At 49.3% G+C, this 26,068-nt stretch overlaps 1 protein-coding gene across 2 annotated transcripts; it reads left to right on the top strand.

Moving 5' to 3' along the window:
- Positions 1–9,217: 9,217 nt before the first annotated feature.
- Positions 9,218–25,091, top strand: THEMIS2 (thymocyte selection associated family member 2; the record flags this gene model as incomplete). 2 transcript variants are annotated; one of them, XM_081143705.1, is made up of 6 exons in its annotated part: positions 9,218–9,379; positions 11,728–11,868; positions 14,860–15,270; positions 19,331–20,397; positions 22,499–22,655; positions 23,105–25,091. In XM_081143705.1, 6 exons carry the CDS (start codon positions 9,286–9,288, stop codon positions 23,152–23,154), a joined length of 1,920 nt encoding a protein of 639 aa, XP_080999831.1. In that variant the 3' UTR covers positions 23,155–25,091. The 2 variants fall into 2 exon arrangements, with proteins under 2 accessions (XP_080999831.1, XP_080999832.1); XM_081143706.1 differs by lacking the exon at positions 22,499–22,655 and having other exon boundaries at positions 9,286–9,379.
- Between the last annotated feature and the right edge of the window lie 977 nt (positions 25,092–26,068).

A 26,068-nucleotide genomic window follows, 5' to 3' on the forward strand; every position in this document is an offset into this window, starting at 1 on the left:
AGCCGATCAAAGACTCTCATCATTGATGTTTCCATCTCTCTCTCTCCCTCCCCCTTCCTCTTTCTGGAATCAATAGAGAAATATTTTTTTAAAAAAGAAAAGAAAGAATCAGATGTGATAGGGATCAAAAGGAGAACTTTCACAAGAGCATCGGCCCTGTTTTCCTGTCCAGTTCGGGGTTTGTGGAACTAGTGGGGAACACGTTGGCCCTATCAATAGAAATCTAGCCTCGGAAGGGTTGTTTGCACAAGAGAGTGTTGAAAGACAACCAGACTTCAGATTAGAGAACACTCTGCAGAAGTAACTTAAATTCCAAACGTAGCTCGGCCAGTGTGGCTCAGTGACTGAGTGTCAGCCTATGAACCAGGAGGTCACTATTTGATTCCCAGTCAGGGTACATGCCCCAGTTGGTTTCTGGCTCAATCACCAGTGGGGGGCATGCAGGAGGCAGCTGATCGATGACTCTCTCATCACTGATGTTTCTGTCTCTCTCTCTCTTCCTTTCCCTTCCTCTCTCTGAAATTAATAAAAATATGTATTTTTTTAAAATTCCAAACAGAAGCCCAGGATGTCAGTCGACTATCTTCACTGATAATTTGAGTGTTGATAATTATGTTACAATTGTCATCTATTAATTAGTTCTAAGCTTTTTTTTCTTTGGACGGGTGGGCCTAAGCAGAAGACAGCCTTTGGCAATGTCTTCTCTCCCACTTGATATGTAATATCCATGACATAAGAACAGGATGAATAAAAAGAATTTCAAATAAGTTTCTGAAAAGTGTTAAAAATGATATTATTAAAAGTGGCAGAATGGCTAGAAGATGAAGTCTATGAAATCCTCTAGAAAGTAGAACAGAGGGGCAGGGAGATGAAGAATTGGTCCAGAAGACACAACATACAACTAAAAGGAGCTCCTGAAAGAGAGAAAAACAAGAAAGTTTCTAGAACCAAGGGGCATGAGCCCCCAGATTGAAAAGATCCACAAGCATCCAGAAGCAAGAATGAAAGACCTGCAGAGAGCTGAGCATGTGAAGTAATCAGAGCACCGGGGACAGAGAGGAGGTTCCCACATTCACACAAGGGGTCCGGAATAAGAATGACATTGGGCTTCCCAACTTGTAGCAAACATGTTACTACAAGCCCATGGAGCCATGCTTCCAAGTTGGGGGGCAACAGTGTTGACAATCTGGACCTCATACCAGCCGACCGTTGTTGAAGACTAACCAATGCTGTGCATTAGGTATTAGAAAGTGTGAGATAACCTTTTAAAAGACTGTGATCAGATACACATAAAGTTCACCATCCTAACCATTTTTAAGTGTACGGTTCAGTAGTGCTAAGTACATTCACATTGTCGCACTCCAGGACTTCTTCATCTTGCACACCTCAAACTCAGTCCCATTGGACAGCAACTCCCCATGTCCCTCCTCCCAGCTCTTGGCAACCATCATTCTACTGTCTGTCTCCAGGACTCTGACTACTCTAGGTACCTCATATAAGTGGAATCATACAGTATTTCTATTTTGGTTTATTTCACTGAGTATAATGTCCTCACGTTTCATTTATGTTGTAACAGGTGTTAGGATTTCCTTCCTTTTTAAGGCGGAATAATATTCCATTGTATGAATATATCACATTTTGTTTATCTCTTCATCTGTCCGTGGGCACTTGGGTTCCTTCCACCTCTTGGGTATTGTAAATAACGCTGCTATGAACATGGGGGTACAGATATTTCTTCGAGATCGTGCCTTCAATTCTTTTGAATATATATCTAGAAGTGGGATTGCTGGATCATACGGTAACTCCATTTTTCATATTTTCAGAAAGAGATAACTTTTCATTAAACCTCTGCTGAAGAACTAGCCACTGCCCAAAACCCAGAAATTACACAGACGGTTTTGCAACGTTTAGAGCTCAGAGCCAGAACCAGGCCCACCTCCTTCTCTCTGCTCCAGCCATGCAGGTGCTGCAGCCGCTTCTCACATCTTTGGCTTCCACCAGGTACCAGTGGGAAACTCAGGGGTAAAAATCTCTCTGGGCTCAAAACCACTTCCTCAGGCTCAAGGTCAATGTTTCATTTTCTGTGTTCTGGCTCTGCTCATCCCCCAGCTTTACCCTTGGGACCTGGCCTGTCCCCAGGCCCAAGCATCTCCTGACTAGCCCTCCTCAGCTGCCACGCCTACTGATCTAGACCACTGTGAGGTGTCTTGGGAACCCCCCTTCCTGCCAGCATCTATTATGCCTTCCCAGAAGCCCTGGGTCCAGACTGTCAGAGCTTCTCAGGGTAACCCTGCAGGCTCTCAAAGCTCCCCTCCCCTCCCCTCCCCTCCCCTCCCCTCCCCTCCCCTCCCCTCCCCTCCCCTCCCCTCCCCTCCCCTCCCCTCCCCTCCCCTCCCCTCCCCTCCCCTGTTTTCTCTATGCTCTTCCTCTCCTCTCCTTTCCTCATCCCTCCCACCTCTCCCCAGTGCTCTCCCTCCTTCTCATCTTCCTTCCTGCACAAAGGTGCTTCGTCTGGGTTTGATGCTCCCTTTCCCATCCCGCCAGAGCACAAGTCAGTCCTTCGAAGCTTTACGGCCAGACACGCTCTCCTCCTTGAGGATATTGAATATCTTTTTCCAGAAGTGACCTTTTCCCCCCAGAGAAAATCTGAGAGGGGAGGGGAGGTGGAGCACCCCTCCAGACTGCCTCCACAAGGTCTCAGGGATCCTTGGCAGGGAGTTGTGCGTATGATCTTTATAAACAGAAAATCTAGAAAACAGGAAAGACAACAGATCGCCTTTCAATCCCCCATGGTTCTGGGCCGGAGGGTTTCTGGTCTCATCCTGTGAGTTTTCTGCACTTGTCTCTGCAGGAGGCTCTGGCATGAGGTGGGGTCTTGCTCTCCCAGGAAGAAGGCAACTCTGGAGAGGGACCACAGCTTCGGGGCCCACGGGTGGGCATGTATCTGCTCTAGTGGGGTACCCTCTCACCCAGAGGGCGCCCCACCATGTGTGGAAGGAAAGGGGCCATAGGCTAAATACGACAAGCTCAGGGGAGGCCTTGCAAACTCAGAGACCTAAAGTCTCAGGCCAACCACAAGGATGGCCTGAAATTAAAACTTTATTTTAACTAAAAGCAGTCTATGGTAATTTTTGCCTAACAAAGGTTAATTTTCACCTTAACTATGCCCGTTGGTTTATCTTTTTGCATCTGAGATAACATATCTGATTAACATTTTTTTCTGGGCCTTCAAAGCACAGAGCTGAGACCACAACACCCCCGCCCCCATTATCATTGTTATCATGTTAATGTTAACTGTTAACTATCCTGCACTCACGTATGTAAAAGAAGTGTGTGTCTATCATTTTACTTTTTACCTAACCCCAGGGTTCCCCCCACATACCCCTTCTTTGCTTTCTCCCGCCTCCCTAATCTATCACCAGTGGATTTCAGGTAACCCACTTACATCTCCCCCTTTGATCGTAATGTATAAAACAAGGTGCAAAACTGCTGTTCTCTGGAGCATTATCTCCATCTGTTGAGATTCTCCTTCCCAGCATGTGTCGATAGTTTGGCTCAAATAAACTCACAAAAATTCTTCACAGGTTTGAATGTTTCTTACATTAACACACGGGACTTGTGAAAGGGCACAGTTATCAAGGCCACCTCAGAGCAGCCACAGGGCCTGTGCTGTGAAGAAGTCCACAGGAGCCCATGGGAGCCTCCAGGCTGTGGGGACAGATGTGCCCAGGGGGACCAGCAAGCAGAGGCTTCCAGCCTCAGTCCATCTCTCTCACCCTTGGAACTGAGGCAGTCTCCACATCTCTCCCGCACCTTGGTCTTGACCTTCCTGACTGCTGGAGTGTTTTCCACTGCATTGGACCAAGGTGCTAAATTGGAGGACATTTAAATGAACAGCAGGTCACTGTAAAGGATAGTGGGGAAGGGCACGTAATAAGAATAGAGCCACAGATGTTTAATAATCATTCACCTTACTAACTACAGATAAGGTTTCTTATAGGCCCTGGGAAACTGGAGGGTGAAGCAATGCTGTAAAAAGATAAGATGCCTCGGTGGGTCCACTACTCAGAAAAGAAATATATTTTGAGAACAGACCAAGGACAGAACACGCTTTGATTTGGTTGCTGTGCCTGGACCCTGACCCCCTCCAGGAGTTTGCCTCAGGAACACTGACCATTCTATGGTCCCAAGAACCAGGCTGAGCTGTTTGTAACATCACAGATTAGCCACCTGGTTATGGGACTTTGAGCTCCTGAAGGCCCCACTGCAGCCCTCCCCTCCCCTCTGTGACACTTGCAGCTCACAGCTGCAGGTAGCTATCTCCCCCCTCGCTGGTACATAACCAGCCAGCTGGTGAGGGGGTCAGAGCAGAATTTCCAGGGTGGCCGGCTGCTCTCCAATCATTCACCCACAATAATGGAATAAATGCTCATATATGATTCAACCATGTCTCTGCTTAATTTGATGCAAGCAGTGACAGACAGCCTCAGACCCTTTGTGTTCGGTTTCATAACAACCACTGTCCAGTGTTGTGTCAATGTTTGGGCCCTTCCCCTCCTGGAAAGGGGCAGGTAACTAATGCAGGACCACCCCACCCCTGGTATGTTGCTGGGAAACACCAGGCCATGTGATACCATGTGCAAGAGAGCATGATACCAATGCAGCAGGCAGGGGTCCAGCACTCATCCCCAGTCACCCTGAGTTACCCTGTACTGTGACCAGGGGCTGCCCACAAGAGGCCCAGAGCCACTGACTTTCTGATTCCAAAAACTCTGATAGAGACCAGTGGGTGAAATGGGGACCCCAGCTCTAGGTTGTTGTAGGCATCCTCCTCAGGTCTCCTTTCCACCCTATTTACCCGGGTCTGTGTGAACTTGAGCTTCCCCTCTGCACCCGCTCAGCTCTTAAGGAGCCAGGGAGACTCAGGCCAGGGCTACCAGTCTGGGGAAGTGGAGAGGGCTGGGGCAAAGGCAATCATTGGCCTGGTCAAATTCTAGTTCCCCCATTTGCATGTTGTGCAACAGCAAGGAAGATCATTTCCCACTCAGAATCTTTTCCTAAAAGAGAAGCATGGAAGATCTGAAATTTCAGAGAAATGTCAGAGGCACAGGAAGTTCTCAGAAATAATAATGATATGACATAGGGCTGAGCACTTGGCATGTGCCCATGCACCTATCTTACACTAACACCCCAGCTCCCATCAGTCCCCACTGTACAGAGAGGAACTGAGGCTCAGAGGTTAAGGAACTTGCCCAAGGTCACAGAGCTAAGTGGTGGAGCCAGGATTTGAACCTAGCTCTCTTTCTAAAGCCTGTCTTTTTATTCTTCAATCTCTACCACAATTGTAAGGAAGTTGGGCTGAGCAGAAATCTGCCAGTTACGTGGTCTGCTGAAACACATGGGGAAGAGATGAAGAATTGCCATGTTCTCCGGCCTGCTGGAAAAGCCCAGCAGAGCTGGGTTAAAATCTTAGCATCTCCATTTCTCATTGCATGATCTTAGGCAAGTCTCTTCACTTTCCTGAGCCTCAGTTTCCTCATCTGTAAAGTGGGAATGACAATGTTTGCTTTGCCTCCTTGTAGGGAGAATTAAGTGAGCAAATGGTTGCACAGGGCCTGCTTGGAGTGGGTGCTCAGAGAATCATACCAGCTGGTGTTTCTGGAAACATTCAGAAATGCCCCCTCTGTCCCATCTCCTCCACTTAGCAGACCCTCCTCCTGGGCCCTTGCATGCCTCTGTGTTCTGCTCAGCTTCTTCTTTATCTTGTCGGGTCCACTGGGGGCTTAGCACCCTTTCAGCACCACTGAAATATGCCCTTAGAGGCTGTAAAAACAAGCAAACCATTTGACCCAGAAATTCTACTTCAGGAATCTATCCCAAGGAAGTAGTTTTACCATTCATTCACTGAGTCTCAATGCTGATTTACTGAGCACCTACTGTGTGCTGGGCCATATACAACGTGCTGGGGATACACTGGGGAGCAAAGCAGTCTGGTACCCCAGCAGTCTGGTACCCCAGTGTCTGCCCAACTGTCTAATTGCTGAGGAGATTTAGCCAATTATTAAGGCAATAATTACACAGATAAATATATAATTGCAAATTGTAATGGCAAGGAATTTTTTTTATACTTTAAAAAATATATATATATCTTTATTGATTTCAGAGAGACGAAGGCAGAGGGAGAAAGAAACATAGTGGTGAGAGAGTCATTGATTGGCTGCCCCCTGCATGCCCCTCACTGGGGATCGAGCCCACAACCCAGGCATATGCCCTGACCAGGAATTGAACCACAATCTCTTAGATCATAGGTCTATGCTAAACCACTGAGCCACGCTGGCTGGGCGGCAAGGAAATTAAAATTTTTATATTATTATTATTTTAGAGCGAGGAAGAGAGAGGAAGAGAGAGAGAGAGAGAGAGTTACATCGATGTGAGAGAGAAACATCGATAGGTTGACTCCTGCATGGGCCCGACTGGGGATGGAACCCACAAGCCCCCAGAATCGAACTAGCAGAGAACAACACTTTCCATGCAGAGAACAACACTCAACCAAATGAGCCACACCGGCCACGGCTGAAATGGTTTTGATATATGTCACAGTAGGCTTTTGCCTACTAGTTTTGTTAAGTCCACGTCTGTACCCAGGAATCTGGGGAAATGCTCACAAGATAAAGGCCAAGTGAAAGAGAGGGACTTCGAATTTTCTGTGAGTGCTTTCACTCAAAAGTTTCTCCTTGAAGGTGAGGGCTGGACCTGATTTCAGCTGGGTCCTGGGGTGGGTAGTGGTGTCCCTAAATGTTTATGCAAGATGCAAGAGAAGAAAAAGACAAACAAAAATAATAGGCTACCCAGTGGGAAGGAGCACTCTCAGTGACCAGATCGTGGTTCCTAAACAGCATTCTCCAATAAAAAGAACCAGGGCTTCTGGGAGAAATGGCTGATTGCAGGGATGGGGTAGGAAAAAGACAAGCTGAGCCTGGAGCATCGTGTAGCACACTAAGGAAGTGCTCAGGGAACAGAATGAAGGGGGCATGGCAAAGGGACCCAGGGGCCAGCCTGAAGGAACTCCCAAAGCTGGAAAAATTTGAACAACAAATTAAATAGCATAGGATTAGAGTCCCAGTCAAAGTATAAAATTAGCACACATGAGTCCACCCTGGCCATATAGCTCAGTTGGTTAGAGCACTGTCCCGATGCACCAATGTTGCGGGTTTGATCCCCAGTCAGGGCACATACAAGAAGCAACCAATGACACATAAATAAGTGGAACAACAAATCCATCTTTCTCTTCTCTCTCTCCCTTTCCCTCCCTCTCATGCTGGCATAAAATCTTTCTCACAAAGGAATTCCAGGTAATTTATTTGGATGCTTTCCCCTCCAGGAGGTGCGGCTTAGCTCCCCCTGATGGTGGACTGCGCTTAATGACTTGTTTCCAAACCACAGGTATAGAGAGGGGGACAATAGCAACTTCACAGTGGAAAAACCTGGAAACTCTATCTTAACCAAGCGATCATGGTTAATATCACAGTGAGAAGTCATGTGGTATGCCATGTGCCCCGTGAGAGGATGTGATGAGAGGGGCACCTCATCTGGTGGTACCTGCCCCTACAATCCATAACCCCTGGCTGGTCATGAGGAAAATATCAGAAGAAAAAAAATTAAGGGACATTCGGCAAAATACCTGACCAGTGCTCCTCAGGACTGAGGACTGTCAAGGTCATGAGAAGAACAAGGAAAGGTTGAGAAAGTGTTAATGGACGGGACACACATGATGACTAAATACAATAGGGGATCCTGGGTGGGATTCTGGAACAGGGAAAAAAGCCAAATGCAGATAAAATTCAAGTAAAGTCTACAGTTTAGGTAACAGTAATTTAACAATGTTGGTTTCTTAGTTTTGACAAATGTCTTACAGTAATGTGAGATGGTAGCATGGGGGAATTTAAAATTAGCTAAGGCTCAGCGGTTGAGCAGCGACCTATGATTCAGGAGACGGCGGTTCGATTCCCAGTGAGGGCCCATGCCCGCTTTCGGGCTCCAACCCCAGTGCAGGGTGTGCAGGAGGCCGCCCATCAATGACTCTCATCATTGATGTTTCTCTCTCTTTCTCTCCCTCTCCCTTCTTTTCTCTGAAATCAATAAAGACATATTTAAAAATAAAATGAAATTAGCTAAGGGATAGATGGGAAATCTCTACTATTTTTGCAGCTTTCTGATAAACACAAACACACATACACAGGTAGAATAGAGTGGAAAGAAAAAGCAAAACTTTAGCAGTAAATATATTTGGGCAGTGGGAAAAGAATGCCTGTCTGCTTTTAATTCATCAAATATCTTTAATTAGGGTTTATTCCATTTAAACTTTCATTATTACACTATTTCTGATCAGAAGTCACCTATTACTTGTATAGTGACAAAGAATGAAATAAAGCATTTTGCATAATACCTATATCATCTCATTTAATTCTCACAACCAGCTGGATAAGATAAGATTACTTCCCCAATTTTACACATGGGGAAACGAAAACTCAGAAAATCAAAGTGATTTGCCTCAAGTTATATAACAAGAAGGATGAGGGGCTGGGATCTGAACTCCGTGGCTCTGACTCCAGAGGGACAGGGAACTGGAAGCACTCTCTCTCCTCTCCCGGGGTGGGGAGAAGAGGCTGGACTCTCTCCTAAGCAGATTTCTCTTTAGCCCAAGGAAGACTTTTTAACTAGAACTGTCCAGAAGCTATGAGCGTCCTGGAAAGGTCACGAGTCCCGTCAGCAGAGGACCATGGAGTGTCCTGGAGAGGGATTCAGGAGACCTGACACCTATCTTCCTCCTCAGGTCCGAAGGACAGGGCTGCGTCTCTCCTGAGGCCCAGGCCACACCGGGCGGGCCGCGTGTCCCTGTTTCCCTGGGCGGCCACGGGGGTGCAGGGGGCCTCTGGGGCTTCACCTTCGTCGCTGTCGCTCGTCCCCCGTGGAGTCCGTCGCTGACGACTGAAGACGGGGGGGGGGGGGGGGGGGGGGAGACACCTGCTTTATTCACTCGGAACCTTCCTGACGTTGACCTTCTAAACAGTGCCACCGGTGTGACAGGTGGGTATTGCAACCCCATTCTGGAGATGCGAAAACTGAGGCTGGAAGAGGGAAATGGCTTACCCAAGAGCTGCGCGTCCGGCCCCTGCGGAGCGGCTCCACCCCGCGCGGGGCGGGGCGGGGCGGGGCGCGGCGGGGGCTCCTGCGGGAGGGCGGGCGCCCGGCCACTCGGCGCGAGTCCGGCGAGCCTCGCGGACCATGGAGCCCGTGTCGCTGCAGGACTTCGTTTGCGCCCTGGACCCCGCCTCCCTCCCGCGGGTGCTGCGGGTCTGCTCCGGCGTCTACTTCCAGGGTGAGTGAACGCGCGGCGGCCGCTTCCCCCGGGCGTGCGGGCAGAGGCGCTGCCGGGGCGTCGGAGACCCGCGAGGGTGCGCCCCGCTCCCGCCCCCGCCCCGACGCTGCCGCTGCCCGGGCCGCGCGCCTGTGGGCCACACGCACCCCGGCGGCAGTGAGCTCGGGCACGCGGGGGTGCAACCGAGCCGGACCCGGGTGGAACCGCTGCGCGCGCTGATTGAGGTCGCGGTGGGCGGGGGCCGCGGCGTTTGGGTGCTCGTGACTCACAGCTGTTGCTTCTTTGGTGTTTTGTGGCTTTTAAAAATTTATTATTTTTTAAGTTATCTTTATTGTTGAAAGCATTACAGATATCCTTCCCCCTCCATTCCCCCCCATTGGCCCCCTCCACCCCGCTCCCGCCCCTGTTGCGTGATTTAAGTGCCGGGTAGCCTCCCTCTCCCCTTGACTGCCGGCTATCACACCACCGTCCTTAGGGCGCGCCACCCCACCTTCGTCCCCTGCTTGGCACTAACAGGCAGTGCCTGATGCCCGCGGCCCTCCAGCTCTCAGCCCACATGTCCCCTGGTCCTGGGAGCCTTCCTGGCGCTCTGCTCACCGGCCGCAGCGCGCCTCGTTCGCTGCGGGCAGGACGCGGCGGGGGCCGTCACTAGTTGCCACCTGCGAGGGCAGGAGGCCACGGATTGACCGAAACCAGAAGAAAGCTGGCTGCTTGGCAGAGGGGAACCCCAGGGTGCTGCGGGTGAAGGAGGAGCCCTGGGAGGCAGAATGGGGAAGGAAGAGGGAGCGGAGAGAGGGAACCAAGATGATGGTGGCGCTGAGGCTCCTTCCTTAGAGAATGAATTAATGCATGGGTGCCCTGGCTGTCCTGTCCCCTCTCTGTCCCCTCTCTCTGTCCCTTCAGTCTGCCACAGCGGCTTCCAGTAAAGTGTTCTGAGGCCCCAAGTGGGTCCTAGACCAAAGGCGAGACATACAGAAGGCCACACAAGGGACAGGCCAGGCAACCACACAGTGGGTGTGGTCAGGTCCACTTGGGAATCTGGCGGATCTGGGTTCAAATCCCGATTCTACCTCTGGGGGCTTCCTGCAGGCGCCTGGCTCTGTTTGCTCTCTTCTGGACATCGCCTGCTCGCTGTGTGTCATAATACCTGAGTTTCTTCATTCTGCCTGAGCCGGGTAGTGGGAAGTGACAGAAGTTAGGGTAAGAGAACCAGATAGGTGCGAGTATGGAGGTGGGGTGAGTGTGGAGGACAGATGGTGATACTGACCAGGCGGTGGCTGGTCCAGACACTTGGAAGCGGTTAAGAGTTGCAGCTTTGGAAGAAAACATCCTGGACTCAGGTCCCAATGAGGCATCTTGTTACCTATAATCTTGGGCCCCCCATGCAGCCTTGCCGAGGCTCAGTTTCATCATTTAGTAAAGAGAGCCTTCTGTCCTCAGAGGGCAGTCGTGAGTCTTAAATGCATTTGCAGTGCTCACCACAGTGCTGTTCGTCACCTCAGCCTGGTGTTCACACCAGCCCAGGCCCCTGCTCGAGGCCCCCCCCCCCAAACTGTAGATGGACTGTGTTTTATGAGCTTGTGTGCATTTTCCTGGGGATAAGGGAAGAGGTGTTACCCAGTTTCTCAGGGCTGTTGTGAAGGGCCCTGCTGGGGCTGCAATGGGCGGGGTGGGGTGGGGTTGTCCGGTGGCTTCAAGCGTCACCAGCTGTACTTTGCTGTCGGTCGTCAGCAAGATGCAGAGCCTGTGCACTCCGTGTGCGATAGAGATCTCTGCTGAGCACCTTCTATATTCCGGACACTGCTTTAAGGGCCCAGAACCCTGCCTACGGGGCTCCCCCGTCCATGGTCCTGTGTTCTCTCCTGTGCTTCTTTTAAAAACAATTCATCTGAAGAAGAAAGCACCAGGGTGGGTGCTAGGGTCTGTGTGACATTGTCTTGCCCCTGACCCTCTCTGGGCCTGAATAAATAACTGCAGTAAGGGAATGGGAGTCACTGGGGTGATTTACTAATTCACGACTTGAACACACACTGAGAGGCCACGGCTGTGCCCGCTGCTGTGGCACTAAGATGGGTCAGCCCTGCTCTGAGAGCTCAGTTTAGGAGGCACGGGGATGTGAAGAAGGCCAGAGAATGTACCACAGGGGGATATGTCCAGCGCTAGAAGGTGAAGGTGGCATATATGCCACCTAAGGACAGCTGAGCTAGTGGCCATTAAGTAGGGAAGGGGAGGCATTCCAGGCAGCAGGAACACGTGCGCAAAGGTGTGGCAGAGCACGGCTGTGGGAGGACAGGCCTCACAGTGCTTGGCCCTTGCTGAATGGGGAAACTGAGTCTGTGTCTCCACAGGTTCCATCTATGAGATCTCTGGGAATGAGTGCTGCCTTTCCACAGGGGACCTGATCAAGGTAACCCAGCTTCGCCTCCAGAAGGTTGTCTGTGAGAACCCAGGCACAGGCCAGACCATGGAGCTGGACCCCAACTTCAAGGGTAAGGTTGGCACTTGCCTCCCCGAGTGCCTTGGCACCCTCCAGGAACACCCGTGGACACTCATGGGCTTGCCCACTCCAGCATGCACTCCCACTCCTCTGGGTTAGCATGTGCGCCTCACGTCCACCCAGCCTCAAGGCTCAGGATGTCCTCATGGTGGTTTGACCGTGCCCGGAGCCTGGCGTGGCTGCACCCTCTCCCTGTCCATCGATCTGATCACCTCTTGGTTGGGATTTTCTTTGTTCCAGGTCTTTTTTTTTTTTTTTTTTTTAATATATTTATTGATTTCAGAGAGAGGAAGGGAGAGGGGGAGAGAGATTTGAAGCATCAATGATGAGTCATCATTGATCAGCTGCCTCTTGCACACCCCCGACTGGAGATCGAGCCCACAACCCGGGCTTGTGCCCTGACTGGGAATCAGACCTCGATCTCCTGGATCCTAGGTTGATGCTCAACCGCTGAGCCACGCCCGGCAGGGCTGTTCCAGGTCTTTGTCCACATGCCTCTGTGTTCCCTCATTCACTTACTAAACATTTATTCCCACCCTCTGTGTGGCAGGCTCTGCGCTGGGGGCTGGGGTGTGGGATGAACCAGGGGCCGCCCTCTCTGGTGGGGAGCTCCCACGATGGCAATGAGAGGAAGGGCAACAGTAGAAGTAGGTGCAGGTTTAGAGTGGGCTCTGGCGGGAGTGGCCTGCCTCAGTGGTCTGGGTGGGCTTCCTGAAGGAGGTGGTACCTGGGCTGGAGGAAGAATCCCTAGAGGGAGTATCATGTGCACATTTGGGGCTCCAGAAACCCCATGTAGCTCAGTTAACTCAGGAGGCATATAGTGCGGTAGACTCTGGGCCCGACGCTAAAGCCAACAGCCTGGGTGGGAATCCTGCTCTGCAACCACTATCTGTGGCCTTGGCCAGTTCCTCTCTGGGCCTCAGCTTCCTCTTCTGTGATGGGGGCACTCAGGCTTGATGTGAGGATGAAATGAGTTGCCATGCACGAGGCATGTAGAACAGAGCAGGCACAGAGCATGTGCCCCCCGAATGCTGGTTCTTAGTATGAGTCACTGTGATCACCCAAACAGGATGAGCGAGGGTGTGGGCTCCAGCTGAGGTGGGAGGTGGCTGGAGTCAGACCGAAGGGGGCTTGTGTGGGGCGCAGACACATTTTGGTCTTTATTTTGAAGGCATTGAGGGTTTGAAAGCCCATGAGGGTTTTAAATATAGAAGTGATTTGTTATTTTATATTTTGAGGATTTTGTTTTGATTTTGAAATAATTTCAAATTTACGGAAGACTTGCTGGAACTACTCTACACCCTTATCCGGATTCACTGATTGTTAAACATTTGTTACATGTGCTTTCTCTCTTTCCCTTTCTCTCTTCGTACACACAGATACAGATATGTGAACATATGTTACTGTATATGTATAAATTTTTCCTGAACCATTTGAGAGTAAATTGTAGACGTGAGACCTAATATTTAGGTGTAATACTTACTCCTAATATTTAGGTGTGTCTCCTAAAAACAAGGAGATTTGCTCACAAAACTATAGTTTAATTATCAAATTTGGGAAATTTAATATTGATATAATACTAGTGCCTAATCCACAGTCTGTATTCATATTTCACCAGCTGCCCTAATAATGTCCCTTGTAGCAGTTTTTTCCCTTGATCCAGAATCCAGTCCCAGGTCACACATCACAAACAGCTGTCCTATTTCTTTCTTTTGTCTCTTAATCATTACCCAAGGATATTTTTTCCATTGCTTTTCAGAGAGAGTGGAAGGGGGTGGGGGGAGAGAGAGAGAGAGAGAGAGAGAGAGAGAGAGAAACATCGATGTAAGAGAGACACATCGATAGGTTGCCTCCTGCACTCGCCCCAACCAGAGATCAAGCCTGCAACCGAGGTACGTGCCCTTGGTCAGCATCGAACCCAGGACCCTTCAGTCCGAGGGCTGACACTATAACCACTGAGCCAAACCAGCTAGGGCAGCTGTCCTATTTCTTTAGTCTCCTTCAGGCTGGAAGAGTTCCTCAGCCTTTCTTTGTCCTGACGTCCATGTGCTTAAAGAGTCCAGACCAGTGCTTTTGCAGGATGTCCCTCCGTCTGGGTCTGTATGATGTTTCCTGGATTGGATATGTGTTGAGTGTTGTTTTTTCTTTTAAATATATCTTTATTGATTTCAGAGAGAGGAAGAGAGAGGGAAAGAGACAGAAACATCATTGGTGAGAGAGTCATTGATGGGCTGCCTCCTGCATGCTTCCCACTGGGGATAGAGCCTGAAAACCTGCCATGTGCCCTGACTGGGAATTGAACCGTGATCTCCTGGATCATAGGTCGATGCTCAACCACTGAGCCACGCCGGCCGAGCATGTTGAATGTTTTGAGCAGGAAAAATCTCAGAAGTGATGTCCAGATGTGGGGTTAGTTTAGGCCAGTCAGGTGGCAAGAGAAGAAAGGATGGGGTGGGGGAGGGGCAGAGGGGTGAGAGCAGCCAGAATTGGCAGACACTTAAGGGGGGTGAGGGGTCAGAACTCATTTGGCCAGTGGCTCCTAGGTTTCTAGTTTGGGAGAGAGGGACAATGGTGCTGCCCCAGGATGGGGTGATAGGTGTTGGATGTGAGGTATCTGGAGGCAAAGTTGGCAAAATTAGAGGCAGGTGGGGTCAAGAGGTCGGAAAATGTGGCAGTTGTCAGTGTGTCTTTTGGGGAACACATCCCTGTTCTGTTCTCTGTCTCTGAGCAGTCCCCCCTGTGTCTGCCTGTGTCAGGGGAACTGTCTCCACCTCGGCCCCTTGCTGTCCATTCACACGTAGTCACTTGCTGCCTCCCCTCTCTCAGCCCGGCAGCCCAGGTGTCCAGATGCTGGCCTGTCCTTGGCACCTGTCTTCGGGGGAATCTGGCTGGGTTCTCTTTGGCCACTCTGGGGCCTGGTATATTTGGTCCTGGACCCAATAAAGGTCTGTGCCACCCTGACATCCTCTGCTGTGCCCCACAGGCCTCTTCAGTTCCCTCACTGGCCCCCAGAGCTATGGAACCCTGGAGGAACTGGTCTCAGCTGTAATCCAGAGCTCCAAGGAGCTGCCCATCTGGTTCATGTCGACCCACAGAATTGAAACAAAGGCCAGGGTGGTGCCTGAGGCGCAGCCCCTCATGCTTGAGGCTGTGGAAATGTACCTGGGGACCGCCTCTGCCCGCTGTGTGCTGAGCATGGGGACCCAGGTAGTGGTTCTGCACCTGCCCCTGACCACGAAGGGGCCCTTCTGGGAACTGGAGACTGGTGCCCCTCGGACCCTGCTGCAGACCCTGAAGGACCCGGCCCTGAAGGACCTCCTCCTCACCTGCCCCGTCTTCCCCTGGCGCTCCTTGATCCTGAGGCCTCAGTATGAGATCCAAGCCATCATGCACAGTGAGTTGTTGGGGCAGGTGGGTGGGGGTTGATGGGGAAGGGAAAGAGGGCACCTGGGGAGCTGCTCTGATGGAAGACTGCCCCCTGGAGTCTAGGGATTCCAGGTGGCTTACACAGTATATACAAAGTAACAGAATAAAGATTCCCAAAGAGTGGGAAGTTAGGTGTAAAAGAAGACAGGAAAATAGGATAATTTAAGATTGAGGTCCAAGGGATTTATAAAATTGGGCAAAGTTGGGTTGTGAGTTTACCAGCAGCTAGGATAAAGAGACACAGTGTTACCAAGTGAAACCTTGACCATTTGCTCCGGAGAAACATGTTTTCCTGCCTCCGGGGAGAACAGGATTGTTCAGAAGGCCCTTCTGTCAGAGTGACAGGGCACTGAGTGAATCCCTCAGCTGTTTTACAGGTTATTTCTCAGGGCGGGCTGGTGGCAGCATGCAGAGCAGGGTTGGTGATACAGAGGCAGAAGGACCTGTCCAGTGGGAGGCCGAGCCTGAGCAGAGGTAGAAGAATGGCATCTGTGGCCTCTTTCCCGGGGCCAGAGTTTGAGGTTTGGCTCCCTGGCAGTTACCCAGAGAGTCACTGGTCAGGATTGCTGGCAGATGACAGAGCCAAGTTGGGATTCTTTGCCCTGTTTTTAAAAAATCTTTAAAAACTACTTTATTATGGAAAAATTCAAACCTATACAAAAGTAGGGAGGAGTATAAACACCCTCTGACCCCATTACCGAACATCATAATTGTCAACTCACTATCCTGTCTCATCTCTCCCAAGGCCCACTCTCCCCACCCCACCTGATTATTTCAAAGGAAACCTCAGGTATCATAGCATTTCTTTTGTAAATACTCCAATACGTCTCTCTCTCTCTCTCTGTTTTTTAAAGTCTCTTTTTTAAAAAATGTGACTCTTTAAGACACTAAAGTGTTTAAGAACACCATGGCTGGCAGCACACTACCCTTATGTGGCCCCAAATATTGTCAAGCAGTCTTTCATCTGTTGCGACCCTGGCTATGGTTCTGTCTTGATCACTTTCCTAACAAGGCATCATCAGTCACGTATCTCAGCAACTGATGTTCAGCAGCAGCACTTTTAATTCTTATCTGACCACTCTTCATGGCAGGTCCTCCTGGCCGTGGACCACAAGCCTCTCCCCACCGGCCTGTTTTCTGGTTTTTCTCCAGCTCCACTTGGTCTGATGGATGATACTAACCAGCACTTCTGGAAGCTTGAGCTGCTCTTTGGCTTCGGTGACCATTAGTTTTTTTGGGTTCACCTAGACGTTCATGTCTTTGTACCTCTGTTAGACAGTGACTCCTGTTTTCTGATTGGACTGATGCTTTAGAATGGATACTGGCCCACTGTCATTGCTATTTGTTTTTATTATAGTGCTTGGGTAAAAGTCGTTTACTTTTAAAATTTTGGTAAACCTCCCTAACCAGTTTTGCTCAGTGGTTAGAGTGTCAGCCCATGGACTGAAGGGTCCTGGGTTCAATTCCAGCCAAGGGCATGTACCTTGGTTGCAGGCTCCATCCCCAGTAGGGGGTGTGCAGGAGGTGACCAGTGGACGATTCTCTCTCATCACTGGTGTTTCTTTCTTTTGTTTTTATTGATTTGAGAGAGAGAGGAAAGGAGAGGGAGAGAGAGAAAGAAACATCAATGATGAGAGAGGGTCACTGATCAGATGCTTTCTGTATGCCCCCTGCTGGGGACCGCAACCCAGGCATGTGCCCTGACTGGGAATCGAACCTCAGTCTCTTGGATCCTCGGTCGATGCTCAACCGCTGAGCCACTCTGGCCAGGCTCAACATTGGTATTTCTCTCTCTTCCTCTCTCTGAAATCAATTAAAAACTTTCTTTTAAGTAAACCACTTGAGTTTGGGTACATGCTCTTTCCTTCTTTGTAATCATGCTCTTCAGTAGTCATCCTATTTTCACTGAACCTGGCATGGTTCACAACGGGTGTCTCAGGGAGGAGGCTTTCTTCTTCCTCCTCGCTCAGTTCCAAATAAAATAGCTCTCCGTTTTCCTGCACACTGTCCAGACATTCAGGCACAAGGTCACATTCTCACTGTGGCTGCTGCTTTATATTCTTAGCTGTAGGACTTCTGCTCAGATTTTTAGGTGGTTCTGAATGATGGAGGTTCTGTAGTTTAGTTGTAATTTTGATGTGGTTGTGGGAGGATTCCAGTACCGAATGTAGCTACACCAGTTTTTTGGTTTTTTTTTAATTGACTTTTAGAGAGAGAGAGAGGGGAGAGAGAAGTATCAATTTGTTGTTCTACTTATTTATGCATTCATTGGTTGATCCTTGTATATGCCCTGATGGCATTGAACCCGCAACCTTGGCGTATGGGGACGACGCTCTAACCAACTGAGCTCCCCGGCCAGGGCCCTAGGCCACTATCTTGACCAGAAGCACCATTCTTCACCTCAGCTCAGGCTCGGCCTCCAACTGGCCAGACCTGGCCAGGTTCTACCTGTTTCACCAACCCTGCCACCAGCCTTCACTAAGAATTAACCTTTTTTTTTTTTTTTTTTTTACTAGTTTTTAAAATAATGAGTTGGCTCCTTGGCATCCTTCAATGGGTGATTATTTAGGTGTTTCTTTTTTATCATTATGAACTCACAGATGAAAGGTTTTCAATGTTCCAAATCCACTGAAATTATTATTTTTTAAAAATATATCTTTATTGATTTCAGAGAGAGGAAGGGAGAGGGAGAGAGAGAAACATCAATGATGATACAGTCATTGATCGGCTGCAGCCCACAACCCAGGCATGTGCCCTGACTGGGAATCGAACCCCAATCTCCTGGATCCTAGGTCGATGCTCAACTGCTGAGCCACGCCCAGCCGGGCTGAAATTATTATTCTTATTGAAGCTCAAATTATCTCAGCTTTGGCCAGTGGGAGCCTTTTCACATTGGCTCCTAAATCCTTTTGACATACCTTGGTGATCTTGAATAGATTTTCTTGCTTTCTGGTAACATATATTTCAGGCTCATCTTGAACATTTCCTCCTCAGGAACTGAAGTTAGCTCCTTCCTTGGGAGCCCTGGGCAGTAAGAGGCTATATCTGGGGAGTGAGGGGTTTTAATGGTCGGGGGGCTTGGCAGGCTGTGCTGGATGAGGCAGCTCAGGTAACCCATAAAGTATTTTGAAGAAAACAACAAAACAGTATAATGAACCCCCCCATGTGCCCATCTCCCAGCTTCAACCCATTATTAGCTCATTTGGCACAAAGCAAAAATCCCATCAGTGTGACTGAGGGAAGTCATCACTGCCCCTGAGCCTCAGTGTTATCTGCAAAATGTAGAGGATATGCTTGCTCTGTCTTCCATGTGACATGGATCAGACAACCCAGTGGGTGGGCCAGTTTGCCTCATAATCATAGTCACTCTTTGAGTTTATGTACCAGGTACTAATCCAGAGAGGAAACAAGTTGCCCAAGGTCATTTAGTCAGTGCTTTTCCTGATTTGGTTTTATCTCTTTATTTAAATCCAGGACTTGGAAAGGCAGCTTACAGAATTACATTCAAAATTCAATTAACATTTAAAAAGTGGTTTAACCAATTGGATATCCAATATTAAGGAATTATCAACTAATCATTATTATTTCAATGTGGTAATGGCATTGTGGCTGTTTTTAAAGTTTTTAACCATCCCTTCTTTTAGAGGTATGCACTGAAGTAGTCACAGATGGCGTGATGTAATTGTTCTGATTCAAAATAATTCAGCGGAGGAGGAATCGATAGATGGGAGTAGAAATTAAAGATGAGCTTTGAGTTCAGTGTTGAAGCTGGCTACATGGGGTCACTATGCTAGTCTCTACTTTTATAAATGTTTAATAATTTCTAAAGTAACTTAGAAAAAAAAAGAAGTTGAAGGCAAGAGTAGCCAAGGAATCTGGTATTGCAGGAAAATGCTGGTTAGAAAGAAAAGACAAGAACAGGAAAGAGGTCAGCCGGCCCAGATCTCTTTGCTGAGGGTGGAGAGTGTACTGCTGAGGTGGCACGTGGTGTGTGGCCCTGCCCTTGAGATGACCTCTCCCCTCCACAGTGCGCAGGACCATCGTCAACATTCCTTCTACCCTGGAGGTCGACGTGGAGGATGTCACCGCCTCCTCTGAACACATCCACTTCATCCAGCCGCTGCTGCTGAGTGAGATCCTAGCCAGGGGAGGCCCCTTCCCCCTGACCACGGAGATCCTGGAGGTTCCAGCGGGTCCCCCGATCTTCCTCAGCCCGTGGGTGGGCTCTTTGCGGCAAGGCCAGAGGCTCTGCATCTATGGCCTGGCTCTGCCACCCTGGCGGGTCCTGGCCTCGTCCAAGGGCCTGAAGATGCCCAGACACTTCATGGTCTCTGGGGCCTACAAGGGTAAACTGCGGCGACGGCCAAGAGAGTTCTCCACGCCCTATGACCTCCTGAGTGCTGTCCAGCCAGGCCAGCCACTCCGGGTGGTGGCCATGAAGGACTGTGAGGGTGATGAGCTGGAGATTCCTGGGTTCACTTCCCTGGCTATGGGGGACAGGCTGGAGGTGGTGGGGCCTGGTCAGGTCCACGGGGCTTACGGCGGGGACGTAGACATCTTGGTGTGTCTTCGGCTCAGTGACCAGGCTGGGGAGGAAGAGTGTGAAGAGAAGGCAGAGGACCAAGAAGAGATTGTGCTGCCCCTCTACTTCTCCAGCGGCTTCGTGGAGGAGGTGAGTGATGGCCGGCGATATAGCCTGGAAGACCTGACTGCCCAGTTCTCACTACCCTGTGAGGTCAAGGTGGTCACCAAGGACACCAGCCACCCTGCTGACCCTCTGTCCTCCTTCCCGGGCCTGCGGCTGGAGGAGAAGATCATGGAACCCTTCTTGGTGGTCGGCCTGGACTCTGAGCCTGGGATGTACTTCGAGATTCCGCCCCGGTGGCTAGACCTGGTTGTTGTGAAGGCTGAGGAGCACCCAGGCCGGCCAGCTGGGTCTCTCCCCATAGCCACAGTGGAGGAGCTGACAGATGCCTTCTATTATCACCTTCGGAAGTTATCGACCTGCAAAGGCGAATGCCCCCCACCCAGGCCCCCGAAGCGTCCGGGCCTCAGCGGGCAGGAGAAACAGAACAGCAAGGAGAGAAGTGTCAAGGTACCAGTATAACCAAAGTTGGCAGGGATGGGTTCCTCTGTTAGGCTCACTGCAATCTGGCCACTTCGTCTGGCATCACATCTTTCTTACAATCGTCTAGAATGTGCACTTCATAAACTTGCATACTCTGCACTTGTTACTCTTATTTCACCCTGACGATCCTGGTGTTGGTGTGATTATCTGTGTTTTATGGCTGAGAAAATGAGGACTCAGAGACTCTGAGATTCACTTGAAGCCAGTTAACAAACAGGAGGCCTGAGCTGGAGCGTAAGCATTCTGATTCCAAGGTCATTGTGCTTTACCTCTTTGCCACCCCTGATGTCACTCTGTAGTTCAAACTTCATTTTTCACCTAAACTGTTTCAGCAGCCTCTGCAACCCCTACCACTGCTGTCAGAATGGCTTTCCAAATCCTTGCCAGGTCACTGATGGGTTTTGGCCCCATTTTCTGAAACCTCCAGTGGCTCCCCATTGCCAAGGGATAATGCAGACCCCTTAACATAGATTCCAGGGTCCTTTCTAAGCTGACCTGTCTCACTTTCCGAGGCCCATCTTCCCCCACCCACTCTGAAGTCCACACTCCAGCCAGAGAAGCTCCTGACGCTCCCTCACTATGCCAGGACTCCTGCCTCAGCACTTTACACACACCAACCCTTTAGCCAGGCATGTTCTTTTTTTCAGGCTCACGGGAAAGGCTCAGCTTAGATTTCCTCCTAGGCACTGAGTCCTCCCTCTCGTGTACTCACACTGCATGTTGGACATAGCTTGGGGGTGGGGCATATAGTTTTCGGTTAGATGTACACGAATCTCTCTGGCTAGAATGAGGGTTCTGTGGGGGCAGGGATCTCACCCGCTCCAAAGTGGGCAGAGAAGGTGCCAGGGAGTGCTGAACTGAATGAAACGGAATCACAGTAAGGGGGAAAGAACCAGGCAGAGACAGAAAGACTCAGCTGTAGTCCCAGTTTCCTCACTGTGGCCTGGATTCTGAGCATGTTTCCTCACCAGTGAGCCGGAGATAACATCACTCACAGTGCTGTTTCATTAGCTGCACCTGCAGGGTGCTTACTCTGTGGCAGGCACCTTGTATACATTGCCCCACCTAGCTCTCGTGTTGTCCCCAAGGTGGGCACTGATATCCTCTCTTTGTACCCCGGAGAAAACAAGAGTGCCGGGAGGTAGTTTACCTGAGATCACATGGCTAGCAAGTGGCGAGCTGCAGTTTGAAGTAGGGCCTGACCACACAGCTTGAGCAGCTAACCACCATGCTCTACTCGTAGTTTGTACTGTGTGGGTAGTTAGTGGGACCACAGTGGAAGTTCAAAAGGTGGATTCTGGGTCTCAGCCCCAAAGGGGGTCATATCTAAAGAGGGGCAGTTGTTTTCTGAGGACAAAGAATGGACTGAGACATCTGAAATAAAGGCCTTCTAACAGTGCTGGAAATATGGTACAAAGAATTCAGACACCTCAGTCCCACCTTGGTTCCTGATGGAAGTGACTTTGGGCCTAGTTCCTGCTTGTTGTCCTTGATCTAGCAGCTTTTCCTCTCTGGGTACTAGTATTCTTTGCTGCTCGTCATGGAGCTATACTGTTTGCTCTCCACAGCACAGTGTGGTGGAAAGAGCACTGGCTTTAGAGGTGACAGACATGGCCTGGGCCCGAGCCTTGGCCCAAAATTGGGGACTGAACTGACTACTCAGAGGGTCACCTGATTAAATGAGCAGATATGCATGTAGCACCTGGCACAAGGTAGTTCAATAAAAGTCCTCTTCCTTCTGGTGCTTCTCTCTGCCCTGGCACTCTGTCCTGAGGCTGTGACCACCCCCACCCCTCGCCTCAGCTGTGAAGGACATTTTCCAAACTCCTATATGGATATTGTCTCTAGCCTCCAACCATATCACCTCTCACCCTGGCCCTTCTTTCCCCTGTCAAAGAACATTTCATGTGCTTATAGCAAAAACCCCTGGGGTCCCGAGAAGCCCTACCCTGAAAAGGAAGTAGAGAAGGGAACAGAGGAAGTGACATTTGAAGGAAATGACAGTTCATGGATTCCGCTGCACTAATTCTTGGGACCCTGATGACTTTTGCTTTTTCTCCCCCATAAGTCTTCTCAAGTCTCAGAACTGCAGCAACCCCCTCTGCTGCCCAAACTCAAGTCGAATACCCTGCCCGCCGTCACAGAGGAGAGATCAAATACCTACAGCAAGATTTCTGCCAAAATGAAAGGCCTCAAGCCCACTAAGCCCAACACACTGGATCCAGGTCAGTCCTGTCAGCTGTTCACCTATGTCTTTGCTTCTACCCTTCCTCCTCTGCTCCTCTGATGCCGCTTTTGCCTCTGATGGTGCTGGCCAAACATTCAGCAGGGCCCTGCCAATGCGCAGACCCTTCTGCAGTCCCAGCTGGATGGTCAGGCCTTTATAGGGTGGGCTTAGGCTGAAGGGTCCCTGCTGTTCCTCTCCCAGGATCCTCGGAGCCCTGGCAAGGGAAATGAGATCCTCTCTCAACACACTTCCCTCCCTCCCCAAGGCAAGGGGAATGTTTGCAGTGTTCAGTCAGAGGAAATGATAGTTTCTGGGCTAGAAGAATCTTAGAGCACTTAGACCAGCCCCTTCCCTGTCCAGGCAAGGAAGTGTGCCCTAAAGTGGTAAAGTCGGGGAAGGGACCTGCTTTCAGGCCAAAGATCCTCATTGACTTGGACTCCTTTGCAGATGAACATGATTACGAAGAAGTAGTTGAGCACTTTCAGAAAACCCTCTAGATGCTGGAGGAACCATGCTTCCTAACTGCTGCTTCTCAGGGAATCCAGGATCCCAGCCAATTGCTACAAGCCTTTAGAAGACCTTGGACAGTCTCACGGAAATCAGACTGCGGACAGGGACGCGGCTTTGTGGGACTGATTGGCAATGGGATGGACACTGCACAGCTACCTTCAGGTTCACTGAGGTCAGGCTTGTTTGGGCCAGCCCCTACACTTGAAGTCCTGACTCAGAGCGTTGGTATCCAGAAGAGCCAACTGGTTTCTACTCAGTCCTTCACCCCCAACAGCAGTTGTCCCACTGGTTGGTAAGAAAGGACATCAAAACCACCAATTTTGGTGATGGCAGCATAGTGACTCCTGCCTCTTGGTAAAGGGGGACTCAATCCTGACCACACTGAACTGAGAGCATTTTGTGTTTGCCACCCCCTTACCGTCTTCCCACTCCATTCTTCCTCCCTCTCCCCTGCCAAGGCTCTAAGCTCCTGAGAGACCAGGACTGTCTTCCTCATCTCTGCAGCACCTAGCACACAACAGCTGTAGGTGACTACCCAAGATTACTTCACTCAAGAACCATAAAATAAAAATTACACCTGAGCTTCTGGAAAAATGACAAGACATCACTTACTCTGTGTGCCAGACCCTTTACAAACCTATTGAAATCTTCAACTTTCTGAGGTAAACAACTGCCTGATTTTAAAGATCAGGAAACAAGCTTGAGTGATCAAGTGTTTCAGAAGGCAGACTAGTCATGAAGCTGAGTGAGGATCACAGGTCACCACCTATCAGCTATGACTATGAGCAAAGTTATTTTAACCTAAGATTTAGTTTCTTCACATGTAAAATGAAACTGAGTTACCTACTTCACAAGATTGTTTTAAGAATCAAATCAGATAACCTCTGTAAAGCATTTAACACAGTACCTGGTACATAATAAACAGTTGATAAACATGTATCATTACTGACCAAGGTCAAACCTATACTCTTTTCACATGTCCAGATTGTCTCCTAGTCATGGAATCATCTGTTTTAACTCAGCTTCCACAGGTCTCATTTCCTGAAGTGGTGGGACTTTGGTTTCCTGGAATTAACCACCATGGTCAGCAGAGGACAGCAGGAAGACAAAAAGATGATGAGTCTCCAGTTGAGGTGAGAGCCAAAAGAGGGCCAAATTTCCAACCCCTGGATTCTAGGCACTACACCTAAGCTTGTCATTCTTTTGCCTGCCAATATCCCTCTGAGTTGTCTGGACCCACTGCTCTTCCCAGGCCTCCTGGCTCTCACACCCTTGGCACGGAGTCTTCCAGGTGAAGAATCTAGCACCCCATCCTCATCTCCCCCGCCAGTTCTCATGCCCTCCTCCAGAAAGACAATCTAAACTGCACAGGAGGACCCTGAGGAAGAATATCCTTGGACAAGCAATAATTAACAAAGTGAGACACAAAGTTCCTCCCTGGCACAGCTGCTAGGGGTCAAGCCCACATGCAAAATGCCAATAGTTTTCAGTTTGCATTTAATCTTGGCAACAAATTGAGCAAGATCACAAAAAGGGGTGGGGCAGAGAAGAGGGCTGCGAGTTCCTACAAAAGAGGATTTCTAAGTGGACAAATGAGAAAGGGAGAAATTTCACAAAAGGGAAAACTGGGCTTTAAAGGAAAACACGTTTCACAACTATAACTGTGCATGTCTGATCAGAGCCATGAGGGTTAGCACAGAATGGACCAAAGGCATACCCCACCTTCAGGGCACTTTTGTCTTCTTTACCTCTGGAATAAGCCACTGGACGGTGGGGAGGGTGTTCCAATGGGGATAAGGATTCCCTCTGAGCAGTGGTCTCCAAAGTGAGCACCCACACCTGGGAGTACACAAGATGATCCGCTGGGATATATAAAAGTTATTAGTACATCACCTCATATTTTTAATATCCCTTTTCATTTATATTCTTGAATGTTCTGTAATATATAGCATACTAATACAGTAGCAAATGTAAATAACTGCTAAATAAATGAATATAAATGGGGGATGTATGCTCAAAAATATTTATCAATGACTTTTGAATTTCTCTCAGCTACATTTTTAAACACAATTCACATCAGACACTAATTCTTATTGGACTTTCTTTAGTTAAGCCCGATAAAGTACTACCATTTCTCAAGGAGCCTAACTTCCCACCTGTATATCTAGAGAGACTCTCTGGAGAGCAGGCTGGACTCATTGCGTGGCTGTGACACGGGGGGTAGTTTCTAAGAACTTGGGTCATACAGGAACTTGGTTCATGCTGTCTCAACATGTGCTACCAGAACACTATATGCGTCCCAGGTGACCACAAACATCTGAAGTGCAAATGCCTCCCACTTACGCAGGGTAGAGAAAGGGTGGGGTTTCATTCTCCTGAGGCATGGGCTGCCTATGCTCAACCCCACAGGCCTCCATAATGCTCAGAAACCACACAACTTCTGTGAGAAGGTGTAAATGCCAAGATGGCCGGAAATTCAGTGTCACTGAGTAGTTACTCTGCTACTGGGAATGCTGAACCGCATATCCTATGGCACCAATCTCCTATTTTTCTTTAAATTCCTAGTGCTTGACATACTCTGACTGATGGGCTGACAGATATTCGATAAGCACTTGCAAATAAATTAAAAAAAAGACTTCTACCCAGAACCACGGCTACTGCCTTGCCCATTTGAGGACACTAGCCTGATAACTAGAAAGAGGAGTCCACTACCCATAAAAGTATCATGCATTCCAAATTCAAATGTATGATTTTTTAAATCTATTTTTAGCTCACTGTCCTTTATAGGAAACAATCAAGAAACAAATAGGCATACTGGTTGGCTGACTTTTAAACATCTGCACTGCTCCCAAGATAGGAACTACTCTGCATGTGTAGAAAATAACAGCCAGATTGTTGCTC

This window comes from Miniopterus schreibersii (assembly GCF_964146895.1).
Source record: "Miniopterus schreibersii genome assembly, chromosome: 8".
Classification (NCBI taxonomy): domain Eukaryota; kingdom Metazoa; phylum Chordata; class Mammalia; order Chiroptera; family Miniopteridae; genus Miniopterus; species Miniopterus schreibersii.